The sequence below is a fragment of the Nerophis ophidion genome, linkage group LG28 (genome assembly GCF_033978795.1).
Source record: "Nerophis ophidion isolate RoL-2023_Sa linkage group LG28, RoL_Noph_v1.0, whole genome shotgun sequence".
Lineage (NCBI taxonomy): Eukaryota > Metazoa > Chordata > Actinopteri > Syngnathiformes > Syngnathidae > Nerophis > Nerophis ophidion.
In genome coordinates, this window is record NC_084638.1 from 13,977,340 (window position 1) to 13,997,763 (window position 20,424).

The 20,424-nt window shown below is 36.4% G+C and overlaps 1 protein-coding gene across 2 annotated transcripts; it reads left to right on the top strand.

Annotated features, from left to right (window-relative positions):
• Window positions 1–1,643: 1,643 nt before the first annotated feature.
• Window positions 1,644–16,570, top strand: LOC133545259 (integumentary mucin C.1-like). Of its 2 annotated transcripts, XM_061890658.1 has the most exons (7): window positions 1,644–1,832; window positions 1,957–1,989; window positions 3,350–3,382; window positions 6,041–6,076; window positions 16,000–16,026; window positions 16,094–16,170; window positions 16,235–16,570. In XM_061890658.1, exons 1-7 carry the CDS (start codon window positions 1,646–1,648, stop codon window positions 16,304–16,306), a joined length of 465 nt encoding a protein of 154 aa, XP_061746642.1. In that variant the 5' UTR covers window positions 1,644–1,645; the 3' UTR covers window positions 16,307–16,570. The 2 variants fall into 2 exon arrangements, with proteins under 2 accessions (XP_061746642.1, XP_061746643.1); XM_061890659.1 differs by lacking the exon at window positions 3,350–3,382.
• Window positions 16,571–20,424: the final 3,854 nt, after the last annotated feature.

Sequence of the window (20,424 nt, forward strand, 5' to 3'; positions counted from 1 at the left end):
TCAATGGAAAAAGTTTCGACAGCCCTAATCTTTATGGATTTTTTTGTTTTTGTCAATGTTAATACAACACAGTGTTATGCAGAGGTGTACTTATACCAATTGTATAGACAGGCGGAGGAGGGTTGTAACAGAAAATAATGGAGAAACACTTCTATTATACAACTTTTTAATACTTTCTGTTAATTATCTGTTATTATCATTCACACATGGTTTTCTACACCAAAATTCATGTAGTTATTATGAAACTTCTTCTTCTTCTTGTTATGATCCGCTGCCCGGATCATACCATATTCTAGTTTTGTTCCGTTTTTGTGTCATATTCTGTTTATGTTTGACTCCCTTAGTTCCTTTTTGTTCTGTCACCATGGTTTGATATTAGTTCCACCTGCTACTCGCTGTTTACATAGACCTGTTACTCTTGATTACTGCCTTATTTAAGCCTGCCCCTTTTGTTCATTCCTCCTCACATCCTAATTTGCTTACACGCAACAAGTGACGACTGCAATTCTACGTTTCTACTCGCTAGCTTTCGCGCTATGCATTTGATTTCCTCTAGCTCTCATGCTAGTAGTTTTTGTTTTGCCTTTTGTGCCCTAGTGCCAGTTTTTCTGTTTCCTAGTCTGTTTTATTAGTTAAATAAATCTTCATGTCTTACCTCCACGCTGTGTCCTTTGCCCGACTGCATCCATGGAAGAACGAATCCGGCATCACCATGACCAGCAAGGGTTACACTTCTTCTTCTCCAGATTTTGGCGCGCTCTACCTTCCACATTTTTCATCCGATTCAAACTGTTCCAACTTCACTGTTCAGCCTATTCGGGAATCGGGCTTTTCCTTCACAAATTCCAAAAATTCCCACATTTCCCAGAATTCCATTTTCCCCATTTAAAATGAATTGGCCATTTTTCAAACTTTCTCCAAAATTCCCTAGTTTTCCCCAAATTCCATAAAACCATTTCTCAATTAAACATGTTACTACTTCAACATTTCTCGACTGATTCGAAAAATTCCAACACCAACTATTCAGAACATTCAAATTTTTTAACATTTTTCAAAAAATTCCCGCTTTCGCTTGATATTTCCATGAAATTCCTATTGAAATGAATGGGAAATTTTTCAAAGTTCTAGAACTCCCACATCTTTTTTTATCCGAATCAAACCGTTCCAACTTCAACATATTCCACTCACTCTGGACATTCAAACTATCATTGTTACAAGTTAAAACAAGTTCCAGGAATTTTTCCAGAATTTTCGTTTTTTAAAAAACCTTTTTTCCCTCCTTTTTTATGTCAACCACTTCTTCCGAGAAGTGGTCGAGGAATGTCAAAACCTTCCTCTTAATCAGGACAAAACAATTAAATAGTTTTTGAAATGTAAATATCACTGATTTTCCCGAAATTCCAGCAATTCCATGATACCATTTCTGAATTAAAAATATTACTACTCCAACATTTGTCGACTAATTCCTTCACGAATCGCCTCATCTAGTTTAGTATCGTTTAATCATGTAGATTAATCGGGGCATTGCTTTCTGAGAAGGGAGCAACACAAAAACATTCTTCCAAAAAAAAAAAAAAAAAAAAAAAAATCCTATTATTATTGTTGCTTGGTAACCTAATATGCACTGAGTGCTGAGTAGAACACAATGCACACCTTGCACATAAGTGAGTTTTCACTTCCTGGTAGCGAGCACACATCAGCAGAAAAGCTGCGTGAGAGCAGAAGGAAGACTTTTCCCTACTCGGATTTGACACTTTTTTTATCCAACATGCTGCCGGCGCTCCTATTTGTTGTGACTTTGACCTCATGTGTGGCACAGACCCCTGAGACGAGTGAGTGAAATCTTCCACATTTCATCATTGCCATTGACATACTTTATGAACAAAAACATGCTATGCTACATTGTCAATTTTGTCATGATGTAATGTGCATCTATTTTTTGTATCCTTTCGCCAGCCACTGGGATAACTCCAACTTCAACAACAACATGTAAGTATATTTTCCGATAACTTCCTTTTGTGTGAAAATATAGTCATATTTATTTTGAAAGACATTGTACATTTGATCTGGATGTACTGTATTTTTTGGACCATAAGGTGCAGTGATATAGCAGGTCTATTCAGGTCTATTTTGTACATTAAAGTCAACATATTATTATTATTTTTCTACATTTAAAACACTTCTTTGTGGTCTATGTAACACTTAATGCTGGTTAGTTTGTCAAAATGTTGCATATATTATGTTTTATGGTCCATCTTCAAGCCGTTTTCTATTCAGGAAGCGCCGTTTTGTGGGAGGGTGCCTCCACTTTGACAGTCTTCTCCCCGTCATCGTTGTTGTACCGGTAGTTTTGTGGTAGAACTGTATGGATTCGTAGCATTGGTCAAAATGTTGCATATATTATGTTTTATGGACCATCTTCAAGCCGTTTTCTATTCAGGAAGCGCCGTTTTGTGGGAGGGTCTTATTAACGTGCCTCCACTTTGACAGTCTTCTCCCTGTCATCTTTGTTTTAACGGTAGTTTTGTGTTAGAACTGTATGGCTTTTTAGCATTGCTGAAAACGTTGCATTTATTATGTTTTATGGACCATCTTCAAGCCGTTTTCGGACCGTCTATTCAGGAAGTGCCGTTTTGTGGGAGGGTCTCACTTACGTGCCTCCACTTTGACAGTCTTCTCCCCGTCATCTTTGTTGTCCCGGTAGTTTTGTGTGAAATCTGAATGGCTTCGTAGCATTGGTCAAAATGTTGCATTTATTATGTTTTATGGTCCATCTTCACGCCGTTTTCTATTCAGGACGCGCCGTTTTGTGGGAGGGTCTTATTCACGTGCCTCCACTTTGACAGTCTTCTCGCCGTCATCTTTGTTGTACCGGTAGTTTTGTGTTAGAACTGTATGGCTTCGTAGCATTGGTCAAAATGTTGCATTTATTATGTTTTATGGACCATCTTCAAGCCGTTTTCTATTCAGGAAGCGCCGTTTTGTGGGAGGGTTTTATTTACGTGCCTCCACTTTGACAGTCTTCTCCCTTTCATCTTTGTTGTCCTGGTAGTTTTGTGTTAGAACTGTATGGCTTCGTAGCATTGGTCAAAATGTTGCATTTTTTTTGTTTTATGGACCATCTTCAAGCCGTTTTCGGACCGTCTATTCAGGAAGCGCCGTTTTGTGGGAGGGTTTTATTTACATGCCTCCACTTTGAGAGTCTTCTCCCTTTCATCTTTGTTGTACCGGTAGTTTTGTGTTAGAACTGTATGGCTTCGTAGCATTGGTCAAAATGTTGCATATATTATGTATATTGTCAATTTTGTCATGATGTAATGTGCATCTATTTTTTTAATCCTTTCGCCAGCCACTGGGATAACTCCAACTTCAACAACAACATGTAAGTATATTTTCTGATAACTTCCTTTTGTGTGAAAATATAGTCATATTTCATTTGAAAGACATCGTACATTTTATCTGGATGTACTGTATTTTTTGGACCATAAGGTGCAGTGATATAGCAGGTCTATTCAGGTCTATTTTGTACATTAAAGTCATATTATTATTATTATTCTACATTTAAACCACTTCTTTGTAGTCTATGTAACACTTAATGCTGGTTAGTTTGTCAAAACGTTGCATATATTATGTTTTATGGACCATCTTCAAGCTGTTTTCTATTCAAAAAGCGCCGTTTTGTGGGAGGGTTTTATTTACGTGCCTCCACTTTGACAGTCTTCTCCCCGTCATCTTTGTTGTACCGGTAGTTTTGTGTTAGAACTGTATGGCTTCGTAGCATTGGTCAAAATGTTGCATATATTATGTTTTATGGATCATCTTCAAGCCGTTTTCGGACCGTCTTTTCAGGAAGCGCTGGTTTGTGGGAGGGTCTTATTTACGTGCCTCCACTTTGACAGTCTTCTCCCAGTCGTCTTTGTTGTACCGGTAGTTTTGTGTTAGAACTGTATGGCGTCGTAGCATTGGTCAAAATGTTGCATATATTATGTTTTATGGACCATCTTCAAGCTGTTTTTGGGAGCGCTGAATTGTGGGAGGGTCTTTTCTACGTGCCTCCACTTTGACAGTCTTCTCCCCGTCATCTTTGTTGTACCGGTAGTTTTGTGTTAGAACTGTATGGCTTCGTAGCATTGGTCAAAATGTTGCATTTATTATGTTTTATGGACCATCTTCAAGCCGTTTTCTATTCAGGAAGTGCCGTTTTGTGGGAGGGTCTTAATAACGTGCCTCCACTTCGACAGTTTTCTCCCTTTCATCTTTGTTGTACCGGTAGTTTTGTGTTAGAACTGTACGGCTTTGTAGCATTGGTCAAAATGTTGCATATATTATGTTTTATGGACCATCTTCCAGCCGTTTTTGGGAGCGCCGTTTTGTGGGAGGGTCTTATTTACGTGCCTCCACTTTGACAGTCTTCTCCCCGTCATCTTTGTTGTACCGGTAGTTTTGCGTTAGAACTGTATGGCTTTGTAACATTGGTCAAAATGTTGCATATTTTATGTTTTATGGACCATCTCCAAGCCGTTTTCGGACAGTCTATTCAGGAAGCGCCATTTTGTGGGAAGGTTTTATATATGTGCCTCCACTTTGACAGTCTTCTCCCTTTCATCTTTGTTGTATCGGTAGTTTTGTGTTAGAACTGTGTGGCTTCGTAGCATTGGTCAAAATGTTGCATATTTTATGTATTATGGACCATCTCCAAGCCGTTTTCGGACCGTCTATTCAGGAAGCGCCGTTCTGTGAGATGGTTTTATTTACGTGCCTCCACTTTGACAGTCTTCTCCCCGTCATCTTTGTTGTACCGGTAGTTTTGTGTTAGAACTGTATGGATTCGTAGCATTGATCAAAATGTGTATGGACCATCTTCAAGCCGTTTTCGGACCGTCTATTCAGGAAGCACCTTTTTTTGGGATGGTCTTATTTACGTGCCTCCACTTTGACAGTCTTCTCCCCGTCATCTTTGTTGTACCGGTAGTTTTGTGTTAGAACTGTATGGCTTCGTAGCATTGGTCAAAATGTTGCATATATTATGTTTTATGGACCATCTTCAAGCCGTTTTCGGACCGTTTATTCAGGAAGTGCCGTTTTGTAGGAGGGTCTCATCTACGTGCCTCCACTTTGACAGTCTTCTCCCCGTCATCTTTCTTGTACCGGTAGTTTTGTGTTAGAACTGTATGGCTTCGTAGCATTGGTCAAAATTTTGCATTTATTATGTTTTATGGACCATCTTCAAGCCGTTTTCTATTCAGGAAGTGCCGTTTTGTGGGAGGGTCTTATTTACGTGCCTCCACTTCGACAGTCTTCTCCCCGTTATTTTTGTCGTACCGGTAGTTTTGTGTTAGAACTGTATGGCTTCGTAGCATTGGTCAAAATGTTGCATGTATTATTTTTTATGGACCATTTTCAAGCCGTTTTCGGACCCCACAACAAGAGGATAGAGAAAAGTAAGGAGTTTATTGGCGGTTATTGGCGGACTCGTGCCCATTTGCCGGGACTTTTACAGATCCCTAATACACAATAACATGTACCCATAGGTAAGAAAAGTTGGTTTTGCATAATAGGTCGAAACAAAACACCAGATAATATGTCTCCAAACAAGTGCCATTTTGGGGTCCTTATACACACACCATAATAATACCTGTATGTTGAAGCACAGTACGTCTGACTACTGTTCCATCAAGCGGTGTGGATTCGTAGCTTATACCGAAGTCGTATTAAAACATTTTAACTTGTGTAATGTTCTATATGTTGCTTGCTTACGAGTACTTGCTAGTATTATTTACTGAACAGTTGTCAACCTGCAGTCCACACATATCTCTTAAGTGCGACTGCCATCTACTAGTCAGACTTATCATTACATCATGTACCGAAAGAAAAATAGCTTTGAGGTTGGTGAGCACAACCAGAATTAATCGGTACATTAGGAGCACCGCATTTTAAGGCGCGCTGTCGATTTCTGAGGAATTGAAAGGATTTTAAGTGCGTTTTATATTTTGAAAAATACGGTAATGTACATTTCATTGATCCTTTCCCTGTTTGTCAGCCACTGTGGGACCTCCAACTTCAACAACAACGACAAGTAAGTATATTTTCTGTTAACAACTTCCTTTTGTGTCAAAATATAGTCATATTTTCATTTTTCTTTTGAAATAAATGTCAATGATTCAATTCAGAATCGATTCAAAATCAAAACTTTTTTTTAACAACATTAAGTGCTAGTTTTATCACTAACTATATTCTTCCATTAAATAGATAAGCGAGCTCTGATAAATGTGTATATTACGTTAAAGAAAACAGTTTTTTTTTCTATAAAATTCTACCCAAAGATTTTACTTAAGTGGCTGGACACGTTGAATAATAATAAACAAATAAAAATAAAATAAAATAAAAAAAATCTATTTTGGATTTTCTGCAAACCTTTAACCTTCCTCTTGTGTTAGCTTTCTGTTACCATCTCTTATGTTAACGGGTCGGTTTTGACCCATGTTTTAAATCAGCTGTAAAATACACTAAAAACAATGATCTATCATCCAATTTGTTTCTCATCTCTTGGTTACCTCGTTAGGCTTCCTTATCCTTGAAAATATTGGTTTTAATATTTTTGGTTTGGGCCATTGGGCCTTTTTTTGTCAGTATACCCCTCGATTTCAATTTTTAAAAATGGTAAAACGAACCTCAAGAGAATCATATAAATAAAAAAAGGTTGTTGTGTTACCTAACTATTACTAAGGGGTATTAGAACACGTCTCTTAAATAAATGTGTTTTATTTATTTTTTCATTTTAAGAATTTTAACTATAGTAACATCTATGGTGTTACGGGTCATATTTACTTCAAGAAAAAAGCTAAAAAGCATTTTTTTCAGCAACAGAAATCCAACATAAAACAAACAACAACCAATCAAGCAAATGAAACCAAGAGAAATAGATTACTAGTTCCAAAACTAATGAAAAAACAAAATCAGAGTGGCAAAAAGTGACACTTTTAGTGTCCGCCTTTTGTTTGTTTTTGTAGAGGATAACAAGGTAAAATGAGAATCCACTAAAGCTCACATGATTGGGAGAGGAGCTGGCTGTCAGTGTGTTCAGTTTTGGCTCTTATCATCTTATTTTTATAACTGGGTCGAAACCGACCCTAACAACACCAAGTGCATAATTTCTATCAGAGCATTTTATAATTTAGTGAAAACAATTAAAATGTTTTATTTTGTTGACAAAGAGGCTCCTGACAAAGTCAAAAAGCTTTGATGCAAAAAAATAAATGTATGTGGTGTTTTTATGCATTTAAAAACTAAAACGGGTCGGTGCCGACCCTAACACAAGACGAAGGTTAAGAATCGTCAACCATAAAAATTGGGATTTTTTTTACACCCCTATTAAATGTATCATTTCACTGCAAAGTAAGTATATTTTCTGTTGACAACTTCCTTTTGTGTCCATATATGGTCACATTTCCGTATTTTGTACCGGGTTACAACAGGGGTGTCAAACTCATTTTAGCTCAGCATGGAGTGGCTGGGGAGAGGGGAATCTGGGCTTCCCTGCTTAGGCTGCTGCCCCAGCGACCCGACCTCGGATAAGCGGAAGAAGATGGATGGATGGAAGATGGATGGAGGAAAAAATCCGTGCACACGCTGGCATTAAAACAAGAAAATAAGGACAAATTCAGATTGTTTTCTTTGTCTTAATTCGGCCAAAAATAGAACAAACACAGTCCGAATATATTACAATAAAAATATAGAAAACAATTTCGGCAGCGGTAAAGTTTAGACCCATGAAGGAAAGACGAAAGTAAATGAATTTTTTATAACAAAATATTTTTTTTTCTATGAATTAAGTTAGATTTATGACAGTCTTTTTCCAAAACACAATATAGAATGTGAGATATAACAGGATAATGCATGCATTTATCATTTGTTTTTAAAACGATTACAAAAAAAGTGGGACCCCATTTTTATGACTCGATGGGTTCCCTGGGACGTTTTTTAATTTATTATCATTTTAATTTTTTTATTAATCAATCCAACAAAATAATACACAATACTTCAACTGTTCCACTGTCAAAAAATCCTCTTAATCAGGACAAAAAAATTAAATTGTGTTAGAACCTGGAAAAATTCCCGGTTATCCCAAAGTTCCAGGAATTCCAAAATGCCATTTCTCAGTTAAAAATGTTACTACTTCAACATTTCTGGACCGATTTGAAAAATTCCAACACCAAACATTTAAACACATTCAGAACATTCACTTTTTTTTTTAACATTTTCCAAAAAATTCCCGCTTTTCCCAAAATTTCCATTTAAATGGATGGAACGTTTTTTTTATTCCTTTATTAATTTATTATTATAATTTGTATTTTTTTATTAATCAATCGAACAAAATAATACACAATACTTCAACTGTTCCACCGTAAAAAAAATTAAAAAATTCTCTTAATCAGGACAAAAAAGAAATTGTTTTTTTGAAACTGGAAAAATTCCCGGTTTCCACGAAATTCCAGGAAAATGTTACTACTTCAACATTTCTCGACCGATTTGAAAAATTCCAACACCAAAAATTTGAAGTCACTCAAAACATTTGCATATTTTAACATTTTCAAAAAGATTTCCACTTTTCCCATTATTCTCAAATGTCCATGAAATTCCCATTGAAATGAAAGGAACTTTTTATTTTATTTTTTTTTACCTTTTTTTAGTTTATTATTTTTATTTTTTATTAATTAATAAAAAAAATAATCATTAATTTCCCATTGAAATGAATGGAACTTTTTTTGTTCCTTTTTTAATTTATTATAATTATTATTTTTATTTTTTATTAATCAATCCATCAAAATAATACACCATACTTCAACTGTTCCACTGTCAAAAAATTCCTCTTAATCAGGACAAAAAAAAATATTTTGTTATAGAACCTGGAAAAATTCCCAGTTTTCCCGAAATTCCGGGAATTCCAAAATACCATTTCTCAGTTAAAAATGTTACTACTTCAACATTTCTCGACCGATTTGAAAAATTCCAACACCAAACATTTAAACTCATTCAGAACTTTCACATATTTTAACATTTTCGAAAAAATTCCCTCTTTTCCTGAAATTCCCATTGAAATTAATGGACATTTTTTTTGTTCGTTTTTTAATTTATTATTGTTGTTTTAATTTTTTATTAATCAATCCAACAAAATTATACACCATACTTCAACTGTTCCACTGTCAAAAAATTCCTCTTAATCAGGACGAAAAAAATTATTTTGTTTTAGAACCTGGAAAAATTCCCAGTTTTCCCGAAATTCCAGGAATTCCAAAATACTATTCCTCAGTTAAAAATGTTACTACTTCAACATTTCTCGACCGATTTGAAAAATTCCAACACCAAACTTTTAAACTCATTCAGAACATTCACATTTTTCTAACATTTTCCCAAAAATTCCCGCTTTTCCCAAAATTCCCATTTAAATGGATGGAACGTTTTTTTTATTCCTTTATTAATTTATTATTATAATTTGTATTTTTTTATCAATCAATCGAACAAAATAATACACAATACTTCAACTGTTCCACCGTAAAAAAAAAAAAAAAAAAATCTCTTAATCAGGACAAAAAAGAAATTGTTTTTTTGAAACCGGAAAAATTCCCGGTTTCCACGAAATTCCAGGAAAATGTTACTACTTCAACATTTCTCGACCTATTTGAAAAATTCCAACACCAAACATTTAAAGTCACTCAAAACATTTGCATATTTTAACATTTTCAAAAAGATTTCCACTTTTCCCATTATTCTCAAATGTCCATGAAATTCCCATTGAAATGAAAGGAACTTTTTTTTAATTTTTTTTTACCTTTTTTTAGTTTATTATTTTTAATTTTTATTAATCGATAAACAAATAATCATTAATTTCCCATTGAAATGAATGGAACTTTTTTTTTGTTCCTTTTTTAATTTATTATAATATATTATTTTTATTTTTTATTAATCAATCCATCAAAATAATACATAATACTTCAACTGTTCCACTGTCAAAAAAAATCCTCTTAATCAGGACGAAAAAAATTATTTTGTTTTAGAATCTGGAAAAATTCCCAGTTTTCCCGAAATTCCAGGAATTCCAAAATACCATTTCTCAGTTAAAAATGTTACTACTTCAACATTTCTCGACCGATTTGAAAAATTCCAACACCAAACATTTAAACTCATTCAGAACTTTCACATATTTTAACATTTTTGAAAAAATTCCCTCTTTTCCTGAAATTCCCATTGAAATTAATGGACATTTTTTTTTGTTCGTTTTTTAATTTATTATTGTTATTTTAATTTTTTATTAATCAATCCAACGAAATAATACACCATACTTCAACTGTTCCACTGTCAAAAAATTCCTCTTAATCAGGACAAAAAAAATTATTTTGTTTTACAACCTGGAACAATTCCCAGTTTTCCCGAAATTCCAGTAATTCCAAAATACCATTTCTCAGTTAAAAATGTTACTGCTTCAACATTTCTCGACCGATTTAAAAAATTCCAACACCAAACATTTAAACTCATTCAGAACTTTCATATATTTTAACATTTTTAAAAATAGTCCCGCTTTTCCTAAAATTCCCATTGAAATTAATGGACTTTTTTTTTGTTCGTTTTTTAATTTATTATTGTTATTTTCATTTTTTATTAATCAATCCAACAAAATAACACACAATACTTCAACTGTTCCACTGTCAAAAAATTCCTCTTAACCAGGACGAAAACAATTATTTTGTTTTAGAACCTGGAAAAATTCCCAGTTTTCCCAAAATTCCAGGAATTCCAAAATACCATTTCTCAGTTAAAAATGTTACTGCTTCAACATTTCTCGACCGATTTAAAAAATTCCAACACCAAACATTTAAACTCATTCAGAACTTTCATATATTTTAACATTTTTAAAAATAGTCCCGCTTTTCCTAAAATTCCCATTGAAATTAATGGACTTTTTTTTTGTTCGTTTTTTAATTTATTATTGTTATTTTCATTTTTTATTAATCAATCCAACAAAATAATACACAATACTTCAACTGTTCCACTGTCAAAAAATTCCTCTTAATCAGGACGAAACAAATTATTTTGTTTTACAACCTGGAAAAATTCCCAGTTTTCCCAAAATTCCAGGAATTCCAAAATACCATTTCTCAGTTAAAAATGTTACTGCTTCAACATTTCCCGACCGATTTCAAAAATTCCAACACCAAACATTTAAACTCATTCAGAACATTCACGTGTTTTAACATTTTCCCAAAAAATCATTTTTTTCCCGAAATTCCCATTGCAATTAATGGAACTTTTTTTTAATTCGTTTTTTAATTTATTATTATTTTTATTTTTTTTATTAATCAATCCAACAAAATAATACACAATACTTCAACTGTTCCACTGTCAAAAAATCCTCTTAACCAGGTCAAAAAAATTCAATTATGTTAGAACCTGGAAAAATTCCCAGTTTTCCCGAATTTTCAGGAATTCCATATTACCATTTCTCAGTTAAAAATTGTATTACTTCAACATTTCTCGACCGATTTGAAAAATTCCAACACCAAACATTTAAACACATTCAGAACATTCATATGTTTTAAGATTTTCCAAAAAATTCCCGCTTTTCCAGAAATTCCCATTGAAAATAATGGAACTTTTTTTTTGTTCCTTTTTTAATTCATTATTATTATTTTTATTTTGTATTAATCAATTCAACAAAATAATACACAATACTTCAACTATTCCATGGTCAAAAAATTCCTCTTAATCAGGACAAAAAAATTACATTGTTTTAGAACCTGGAAAAATTCCGGGTTTTCCCGAATTTTCAGGAATTCCATATTACCATTTCTCAGTTAAAAATTGTATTACTTCAACATTTCTCGACCGATTTGAAAAATTCCAACACCAAACATTTAAACACATTCAGAACATTCACATGTTTTAACATTTTCCAAAAAATTCCCGCTTTTACATAAATTACCATTGAATCTAATGGAATTTTTTTGTTCCTTTTTTAATGTATTATTATTATTTAAAATTTGTATTAATCAATCCAACAAAATAATACATAATACTTCAGCTGTTCCATATTAAAAAAAATCCTCTTAATCAGGACAAAAAAATTAAATTGTTTTAGAACCTGGAAAAATTCCCGGTTTTCTCGAAATTTCAGGAATTCCATATTATCATTTCTCAGTTAAAAACGTTATTACTTCAAAATTTCTCGACCGATTTCAAAAATTCCAACACCAAACATTTAAACTCATTCAGAACTTTCACATATTTTAACATTTTCCCAAAAATTCCTGCTTTTCCTGAAATTCCCACTGAAATTAATGGAGCCTTTTTTTTGTTAGTTTTTTAATTTATTATTATTATTTGTATTTTTTATTATCAATTCAACAAAATAGTACACAATACTTCAACTCTTCCATTGTCAAAAAATTCCTCTTAATCAGGACAAAAAAATTCAATTGTTTGAGAACCTGGAAAAATTCCCGGTTTTCCCGAAATTCCAGGAATTCCAAAATACCATTTCTCAGTTAAAAATGTTACTTCAATATTTCTCGACCAATTTGAAAAATTCCAACACCAAACATTTAAACTCATTCAGAACATTCACATATTTTAACATTTTCCCCCAAAAATCCCGCTTTTCCCAAAATTCCCATTGAAATTAATGTAACATTTTTTTGTTCGTTTTTTAATCTATTATTATTATTTGGATTTTTTATTAATCAATCCAACAAAATAATACACAATACTTCAACTGTTCCACTGTCAAAAAAATTCCTCTTAATCAGGACAAAAATATTCAATTGTGTTAGAACCTGGAAAAATTCCAGGTTTTCCCAAAATTCCAGGAATTCCAAAATACTATTTCTCAGTTAAAAATGTTACTACTTCAACATTTCTCGACCGATTTGAAAAATTCCAACACCAAACATTTAAACTCATTCAGAATGTTCACATTTTTTTAACATTTAAAAAAAAATCCCGCTTTTCCCGAAATTCCCCAATTTTCCATGAAATTCCCATTTTTTAACATTTAAATGTATTATTATAATTAATAATAATTATTAATAATAATAATTAATTTGTTTGAAATATTTATTAATCAATTCAAAAAAATAGTATAAAATAATACCATAGTCATACAATTCCAATTCTAAAACCAAACCCAGCAACATTTAGAATAGCTACATTTTTCAAAGTTTTACAAGTCCCTGGGACCCAATTTTGAAAACAGCAGCCGGTGGCTGTGGCCTGCGGGCCGTTTCTAATACTAATCAAATATCATCCGAGGGGCCATAGATAAATCATTCGGCCCACGGTCCTTGACTTTGACACCCCTGAGTGACAATATAATAAATAAATGATAAATGGGTTGTACAAACCCCCGTTTCCATATGAGTTGGGAAATTGTGTTGGATTTAAATACAAACAGAATACAATGATTTGCAAATCTTTTTCAACCCATATTCAATTTGATGCACTACAAAGACAAGATATTTGATGTTCAAACTCATAAACTTAATTTTTTTTTGCAAATGATAAGTAGCTGAGAATTTCATGGCTGCAACACGTGCCAAAGTAGTTGGGAAAGGGCATGTTCACCACTGTGTTACATCACCTTTTCTTTTAACAACACTCAAAAAATGTTTGGAAACTTAAGAAACTAATTGTTGAAACTTTGAAAGTGGAATTCCTTCCCATTCTTGTTTTATGTAGAGCTTCAGTCGTTCAATAGTCCGGGGTCTCCGCTGTCGTATTTTACGCTTCGTAATGCGCCACACATTTTCGATTGGAGACAGGTCTGGACTGCAGGCGGGCCGGGAAAGTACCCGCACTCTTTTATTACGAACCCACGCTGTTAAAACACTTGTCTTGCTGAAATAAGCAGGGGCGTCCATGATAATGTTGCTTGGATGACAACATATGTTGCTCCAAAACCTGTATGGACCATTCAGCATTAATGGTGCCTTCACAAATGTGTAAGTTACCCATGCCTTGGACACTAATACACCCCCATACCATCACAGATGCTGGCTTTTGAACTTTGCGCCTATAACAATCCGAATGGTTATTTTCCTCTTTGTTCCGGAGGACACCACGGCCTCTGTTTCCAAATATAATTTGAAATGTGGACTCGTCAGACCACAGAACACCTTTCCACTTTGCATCAGTCCATCTTAGGTGAGCTCGGGCCCAGCCAAGCCGGCGGCGTTTCAGGATATAGTTGATACATGGGTTTGGCTTTGCATAGTAGAGTTTTAACTTGCACTTACAGATGTAGCGACCAACTGAAAGGGGTTTTATGAAGTGTTCCTGAGCCCATGTGGTGATATCCTCTCCAGACTGATGTCGGTTTTTGATGCATTACCGCCTTAGGGATAAAAAGGCCGTAATATCATCGCTTACGTGCAGTGATTTCTCCAGATTCTCTGAACTTTTTGATGATTTTACGGACCGTAGATGGTAAAATCCCTAAATTCCTTGCAATAGCTCCTTGAGAAATGTTGTTCTAAAACTGTTCAACAATTTGCTTACAAAGTGGTGACCCTCGCCCCATCCTTGTTTGTGAATTACTTAGCATTTCATGGAAGCTGCTTTTATACCCAATCATGGATCCCAACTGTTCCCAATTACAGTTGTGATCAAAATTATTCAACCCCCACACAATTTTGGTGTTTTAGCAAGTTGGACATTTATTCCATATTTTGTTTATAGTCATATCAAATAAAGATGCATTTAATAGACAAATCCAACTTGAAATACAACATTATATTTTGTAACATACCAAACAGTGTCATTTCTCTTAATATCTCATTGACAAAATTATCCAACCCCTTGAAGATCATAACTCTTAAGAACAATAAGGTCTTTTCAATCAGGTGTTGAAAACAACTGTAGATGTGATTAGAACCATAACGAGCAACAATTAAACTGATTGAAAAAGACTGTGACGCTCAGCTTCTTTGATGTATTTGCAACATGGTGAAGTCCAGGGAGTGGTCAAAGAAGTCAAGAGAGGAGGTAATTTCTCTTCATAAGAAAGGATATGGATATAAGAAAAAAGCAAAGACATTACACATTCCAAGAGACACAGCTGGGAGCATAATTTGCATGTTTAAAGCTAAAGGCACAGTGGAAACACTACCTGGGCTTGGTAGAAAGAGGATGCTGTCCGGTATTTGAAGCGTACAGTAATGAAAAACCCCCGGGTAACAGCTGAGGAACTACAACAGTACATTGCAGAGGGGGGGACGCAGGTTTCGTCCCAGACAATAAGGTGTGCACTACGAGATGAAGGCCTCCATGCCAGAACTCCCAGGCGCACCCCACTTCTGACTACCAGGCACAAGAAAAATAGACTCCAGTATGCCAAAAATCATCTGGACAAACCCCAAAGGTTTTGGGAAACTGTCCTATGGAGTGATGAGACAAAACTGGAACTCTTTGGGCCTATGAATCAACGTTATGTCTGGAGGAGAAAAAATGAAGCTTACAAAGAGAAGAACACCTTTCCTACTGTTAAGCATGGTGGGGGGTCAATCATGCTCTGGGGCTGTTTCTCCAGCGCGTTCAAGGCATTATGAATTATATTTCCTACCAGGATTTATTAGCTGCAAATGTCATGAAGTCAGTGACGAAGCTGAGGTTTGGGAGACGTTGGACCTTCCAACAGGACAACGTTAATGATTATTTGCACAAAAAAAAATGTTTATCAGTTTGAACATCAAATATGTTGTCTTTGTAGCATATTCAACTGAATATGGGTTTGAAAATGATTTGCAAATCATTGCATTCTGTTTATATTTACATTTAACACAATTTCCCAACTCATATGGATTTGGGGTTTGTACTTGTATAGCGCTTTTCTACCTTCAAGGTACTCAAAGCGCTTTGACACTACTTCCACATTTACCCATTCACACACACACAATATAAATTTTAGCTTGATATACTGTGCATTAAATATATCCTTTTACTGTATTATAGCCAATGTGACGCATCCACCATTGGAAAGTGAGTATATTTTCTCTTGACAACTTCCTTTTGTGTCAACATATGGTAAAATGTCCATGTTCCACAGTTTTTGCTGTACTTGAGATGACAGTTCGGTCCTCTCAAGCGTTGAATGCCACAGACCTGGATGCTGTTTTAGACAAGGTAATTTACAATATCAGTGAATAATTGGTTTCTGATCATCAAAAACTTATGATGTGTGTTTCAGCTCGCTGACCTAATCGTTGCGAAGAACAATAGTGCCATCTTCACCCTCTCAGTCAAGAAGGTCAAGTTTTAAAACTTGCAGGTGATTCTGCAGAATCCGATTCGTATGTTATCAAACATACGTAAGGCTACAAATAATAATAAGTAATGATCATGACTGACGGAATTGTTTCTTTTTAACAAGGATTAATCCAAATCAACTATTTTGCACGGATTGTGTTTATGAATAGGCAGTATGTGTGATACAAAACGATGAAATATTGCAACACAATTGAAGAATGCATGCAGGAAATGGAATCAGGTTGTGTTTGGTGTGTTAAACTATGCTGACATCACATTTTCATTGTTGTGTTGTGGTTTGTCGTGATCATGATCTGAAATGAATGTGGTTTGGTGAGTCGGAAATGTTCCAGTTGGCTAACTAAGGAACAATAGGCTTTTTTTATTTTTTATTATAGCATTTGGGGATATTTGTATTACTTGGGGCAAGTCATTATTTGTGGGTTTTTGCTACCCGCAGGAGACTTTACTTAAATGCCTACTGAAATGAGATTTTCTTATTTAAACGGGAAAACCAGGTCCATTCTATATGTCATACTTGATCATTTCGCGATATTGCCATATTTTTGCTGAAAGGATTTAGTAGAGAACATCGACGATAAAGTTTGCAACTTTTAGTGAGATTTTAAAGATTGTAAAGCGATACCTCGAGGTCGGATGGCTGCGGTGAATACGCAGTGTCTCAGAGAGAGAGAAGCCGAGGAGCCAAGCTCACAGCTCACTGCTGCAGGATGACGAATAATCCACTGATGTCTCCGGTAAGATATATATCACAATTTCCCCATCCAAAAACATGCTGGTTGACGTAGAGAAAACATGTTGGCTTGACCGCTCTGCTTCACAACAAACAAGGAAACACCGGCTGTGTCTCGGTGCTAAAGACAACTGCAATCCACCGCTTTCCACCAACAGCATTCTTCTTTATAGTCTCCATTATTAAATGAACAAATTGCAAAAGATTCAGCAACACAGATGTCCAAAAAATACTGTGTTATTGTGGCGGTCCGCTCCCTGTACGATCAGTGCCAGAGCTTGGTCCGCATTGCCGGCAGTAAGTCGAACACATTTTCAGTGAGGGTTGGACTCCGCCAAGGCTGTCCTTTGTCACCGATTCTGTTCATAACTTTTATGGACAGAATTTCTAGGCGCAGTCAAGGCGTTGAGGGGTTCCGGTTTGGTGACCGCAGGATTACGTCTCTGCTTTTTGCAGATGATGTGGTCCTGATGGCTTCATCTGACCGGGATCTTCAGCTCTCACTGGATCGGTTCGCAGCCGAGTGTGAAGCGACCGGAATGAGAATCAGCACCTCCAAGTCCGAGTCCATGGTTCTCCCCCGGAAAATGGTGGAGTGCCATCTCCGGGTTGGGGAGGAGCCCCTGCCCTAAGTGGAGGAGTTCAAGTACCTAGGAGTCTTGTTCACGAGTGGGGGAAGAGTGAGTCGTGAGATCGACAGGCGGATCGGTGCGGCGTCTTCGGTAATGCGGACGTTGTATCGATCCGTTGTGGTGAAGAAGGAGCTGAGCCGGAAGGCAAAGCTTTCAATTTACCGGTCGATCTACGTTCCCATCCTCACCTATGGTCATGAGCTTTGGGTCATGACCGAAAGGATAAGATCACGGGTACAAGCGGCCGAAATGAGTTTCCTCCGCCGTGTGGCGGGGCTCTCCCTTAGAGATAGGGTGAGAAGCTCTGCCATCCGGGAGGAACTCAAAGTAAAGCCGCTGCTCCTTCACATCGAGAGGAGCCAGATGAGGTGGTTCGGGTATCTGGTCAGGATGCCACCCAGACGCCTCCCTAGGGAGGTGTTTAGGGCACGTCCAACCGGTAGGAGGCCACGGGGAAGACCCAGGACACGTTGGGAAGACTATGTCTCCCGGCTGGCCTGGGAACGCCTCGGGATCCCCCGGGAAGAGCTAGACGAAGTGGCTGGGGAAAGGGAAGTCCGGGTTTCCCTGCTTAGGCTGTTGCCACCGCGACCCGACCTCGGATAAGCGGAAGAAGATGGATGGATGGATGGATAGATGTCCAAAATACTGTGTAATTATGCGGTTAAAGTAGACGACTTTTAGCCGCGATGGTGCAGCCCTAATATTTCCTGACAGTCCGTGACGTCATGCGTACGCGTCATCATTCCGCGATGTTTTCAACAAGAAACTCGCGGGAAATTTAAAATTGCAATTTAGTAAACTAAAAAGGCCGTATTGGCATGTGTTGCAATGTTAATATTTCATCATTGATATATAAACTATCAGACTGCGTGGTCGGTAGTAGTGGCTTTCAGTAGGCCTTTAACTTTCAGACTTTCTTAGAACTAGCCACTTGCTTTGATTCCCATTCACTGTATAAACTCGGCAAAAATGAATTAGTTGCCAGTGAATGAAGTCGTTTGAATAAAAAGTAGTAGTGTGACATATGCTGTTTGAGCCGCTTTTTCTAGTTGAGCTGCAGGCGCTACTGAAACCCACTACTACCCACCACGCAGTCTGATAGTTTATATATCAATGATGAAATATTAACATTGCAACACATGCCAATACGGCCGGTTTAGTTTACTAAATTACAATTTTAAATTCTCCGTGGTTTCTTGTATGATGAGGCGTGCGCGTGACGTTTCGGGTTGTAGCGGACATATTAGCCCAGCACCACACAATCAGTAGTCTCTTAATTACACAGGTTTTCGGACATCTATGTTGCTGAATCTTTTGCAATTTGTTCATTTAATAATGGAGACTATAAAGAACAATGCTGTTGGTGGATTGCAGCTGTCTTTAGCACCGAGACACAGCCGGTGTTTCTTTGTTGGTTGTGAAGCAGAGCGGTCAAGCCAACATGTTTTCTCTACGTCAACCAGCATGTTTTTGGATGGGGAAATTGTGATATATATATATCTTACCGGAGACATCAGTGGATTATTCGTCGTCCTGCAGCAGCTGTTTAAAAGGCAGCTGTGAGCTTGGCTCCTCGGCTTCTCTCTGCGACACTGCGTGTTCACCGCAGCCATCCGACCTGGAGGTATGTGTTTACAATCTTTAAAATCTTACTAAAAGACTATTAATGTTGTGATCAGATGGCCGGATCATCACCATATTGTTGTTTTTGTTCCATTTTTATTTTCACTCTCCGTCTGATCCTATTATTTCCTGTTTAGTCGGTCACCATGGTAGCTTATCAGTTTCACCTGCTACTCACGGTCCTGCACACCTGTCCTCACTAATCACCTGTCTTATATAAGCCTGAATCTTTTGTTGTTCAGTCTGGGATCCAACTGTTACGCCTGTTCGGCATCGATTCCCTCGAGGATGCGTCGAAATTGAACACAGCAAAGGTAAGATAAACAGATGTATTTAAATAACAAAAAGAGCTAACAAAAAGAGCTATATAACAAAAATGCTGGAGCTTGTAGAAAAAAAACAAACGAAGGACGCTAGCATAAAAGCAAGGAATAGTAATAGACAAACTAATAATGGCTCGAAGGCACACAAAAACAGAAAAACAAATCTTGTATTATTCCAGCGTGAGCGCTGGAATAATACAAGGGCATAGCGTGAAAGCTAGCGTGAATAAACATATAGGAATGATCAGAAGAGACTAGTTGCGTGTAAGCAAACCAGAAATGCAGACGTACCGTTGTGTGAAGACAAACTTGGATCCCAGACTGAACAACAAAAGATGCAGGCTTATATTAGGCAGGTGATTAGTCAGGACAGGTGTGCAGGGCTGTGAGTAGCAGGTGAAACTGATAAGCTACCATGGTGACCGACTAAACAGGAAGACGGAGAGTGAAAATAAAAATGGAACAAAAACAACAATATGGTGATTGGATCACAACAATTAAAACAATAAGCAGATAAGGGAGCTTCCAGAATTATCCTTGTAAATGTGTCTAATTACATCTGAAACGCTCACACTGCCGCCGCCCGGAGCCGTCGCTTTTTTTCTTCTTCTTCTAGTCCTTCACTATCAATATCCTAATTCACAAATCTTTCATCCTCGCTCAAATTAATGGGGAAATTCTCGCTTTCTCGGTCCGAATTGCTCTTACTGCTGGTGGCTCCCATTAAAAACAATGTGAATATGTGTGGAGCCCTGCAACTCGTGACGTCACGTGCACATACTTCCCGTAAAGGCAG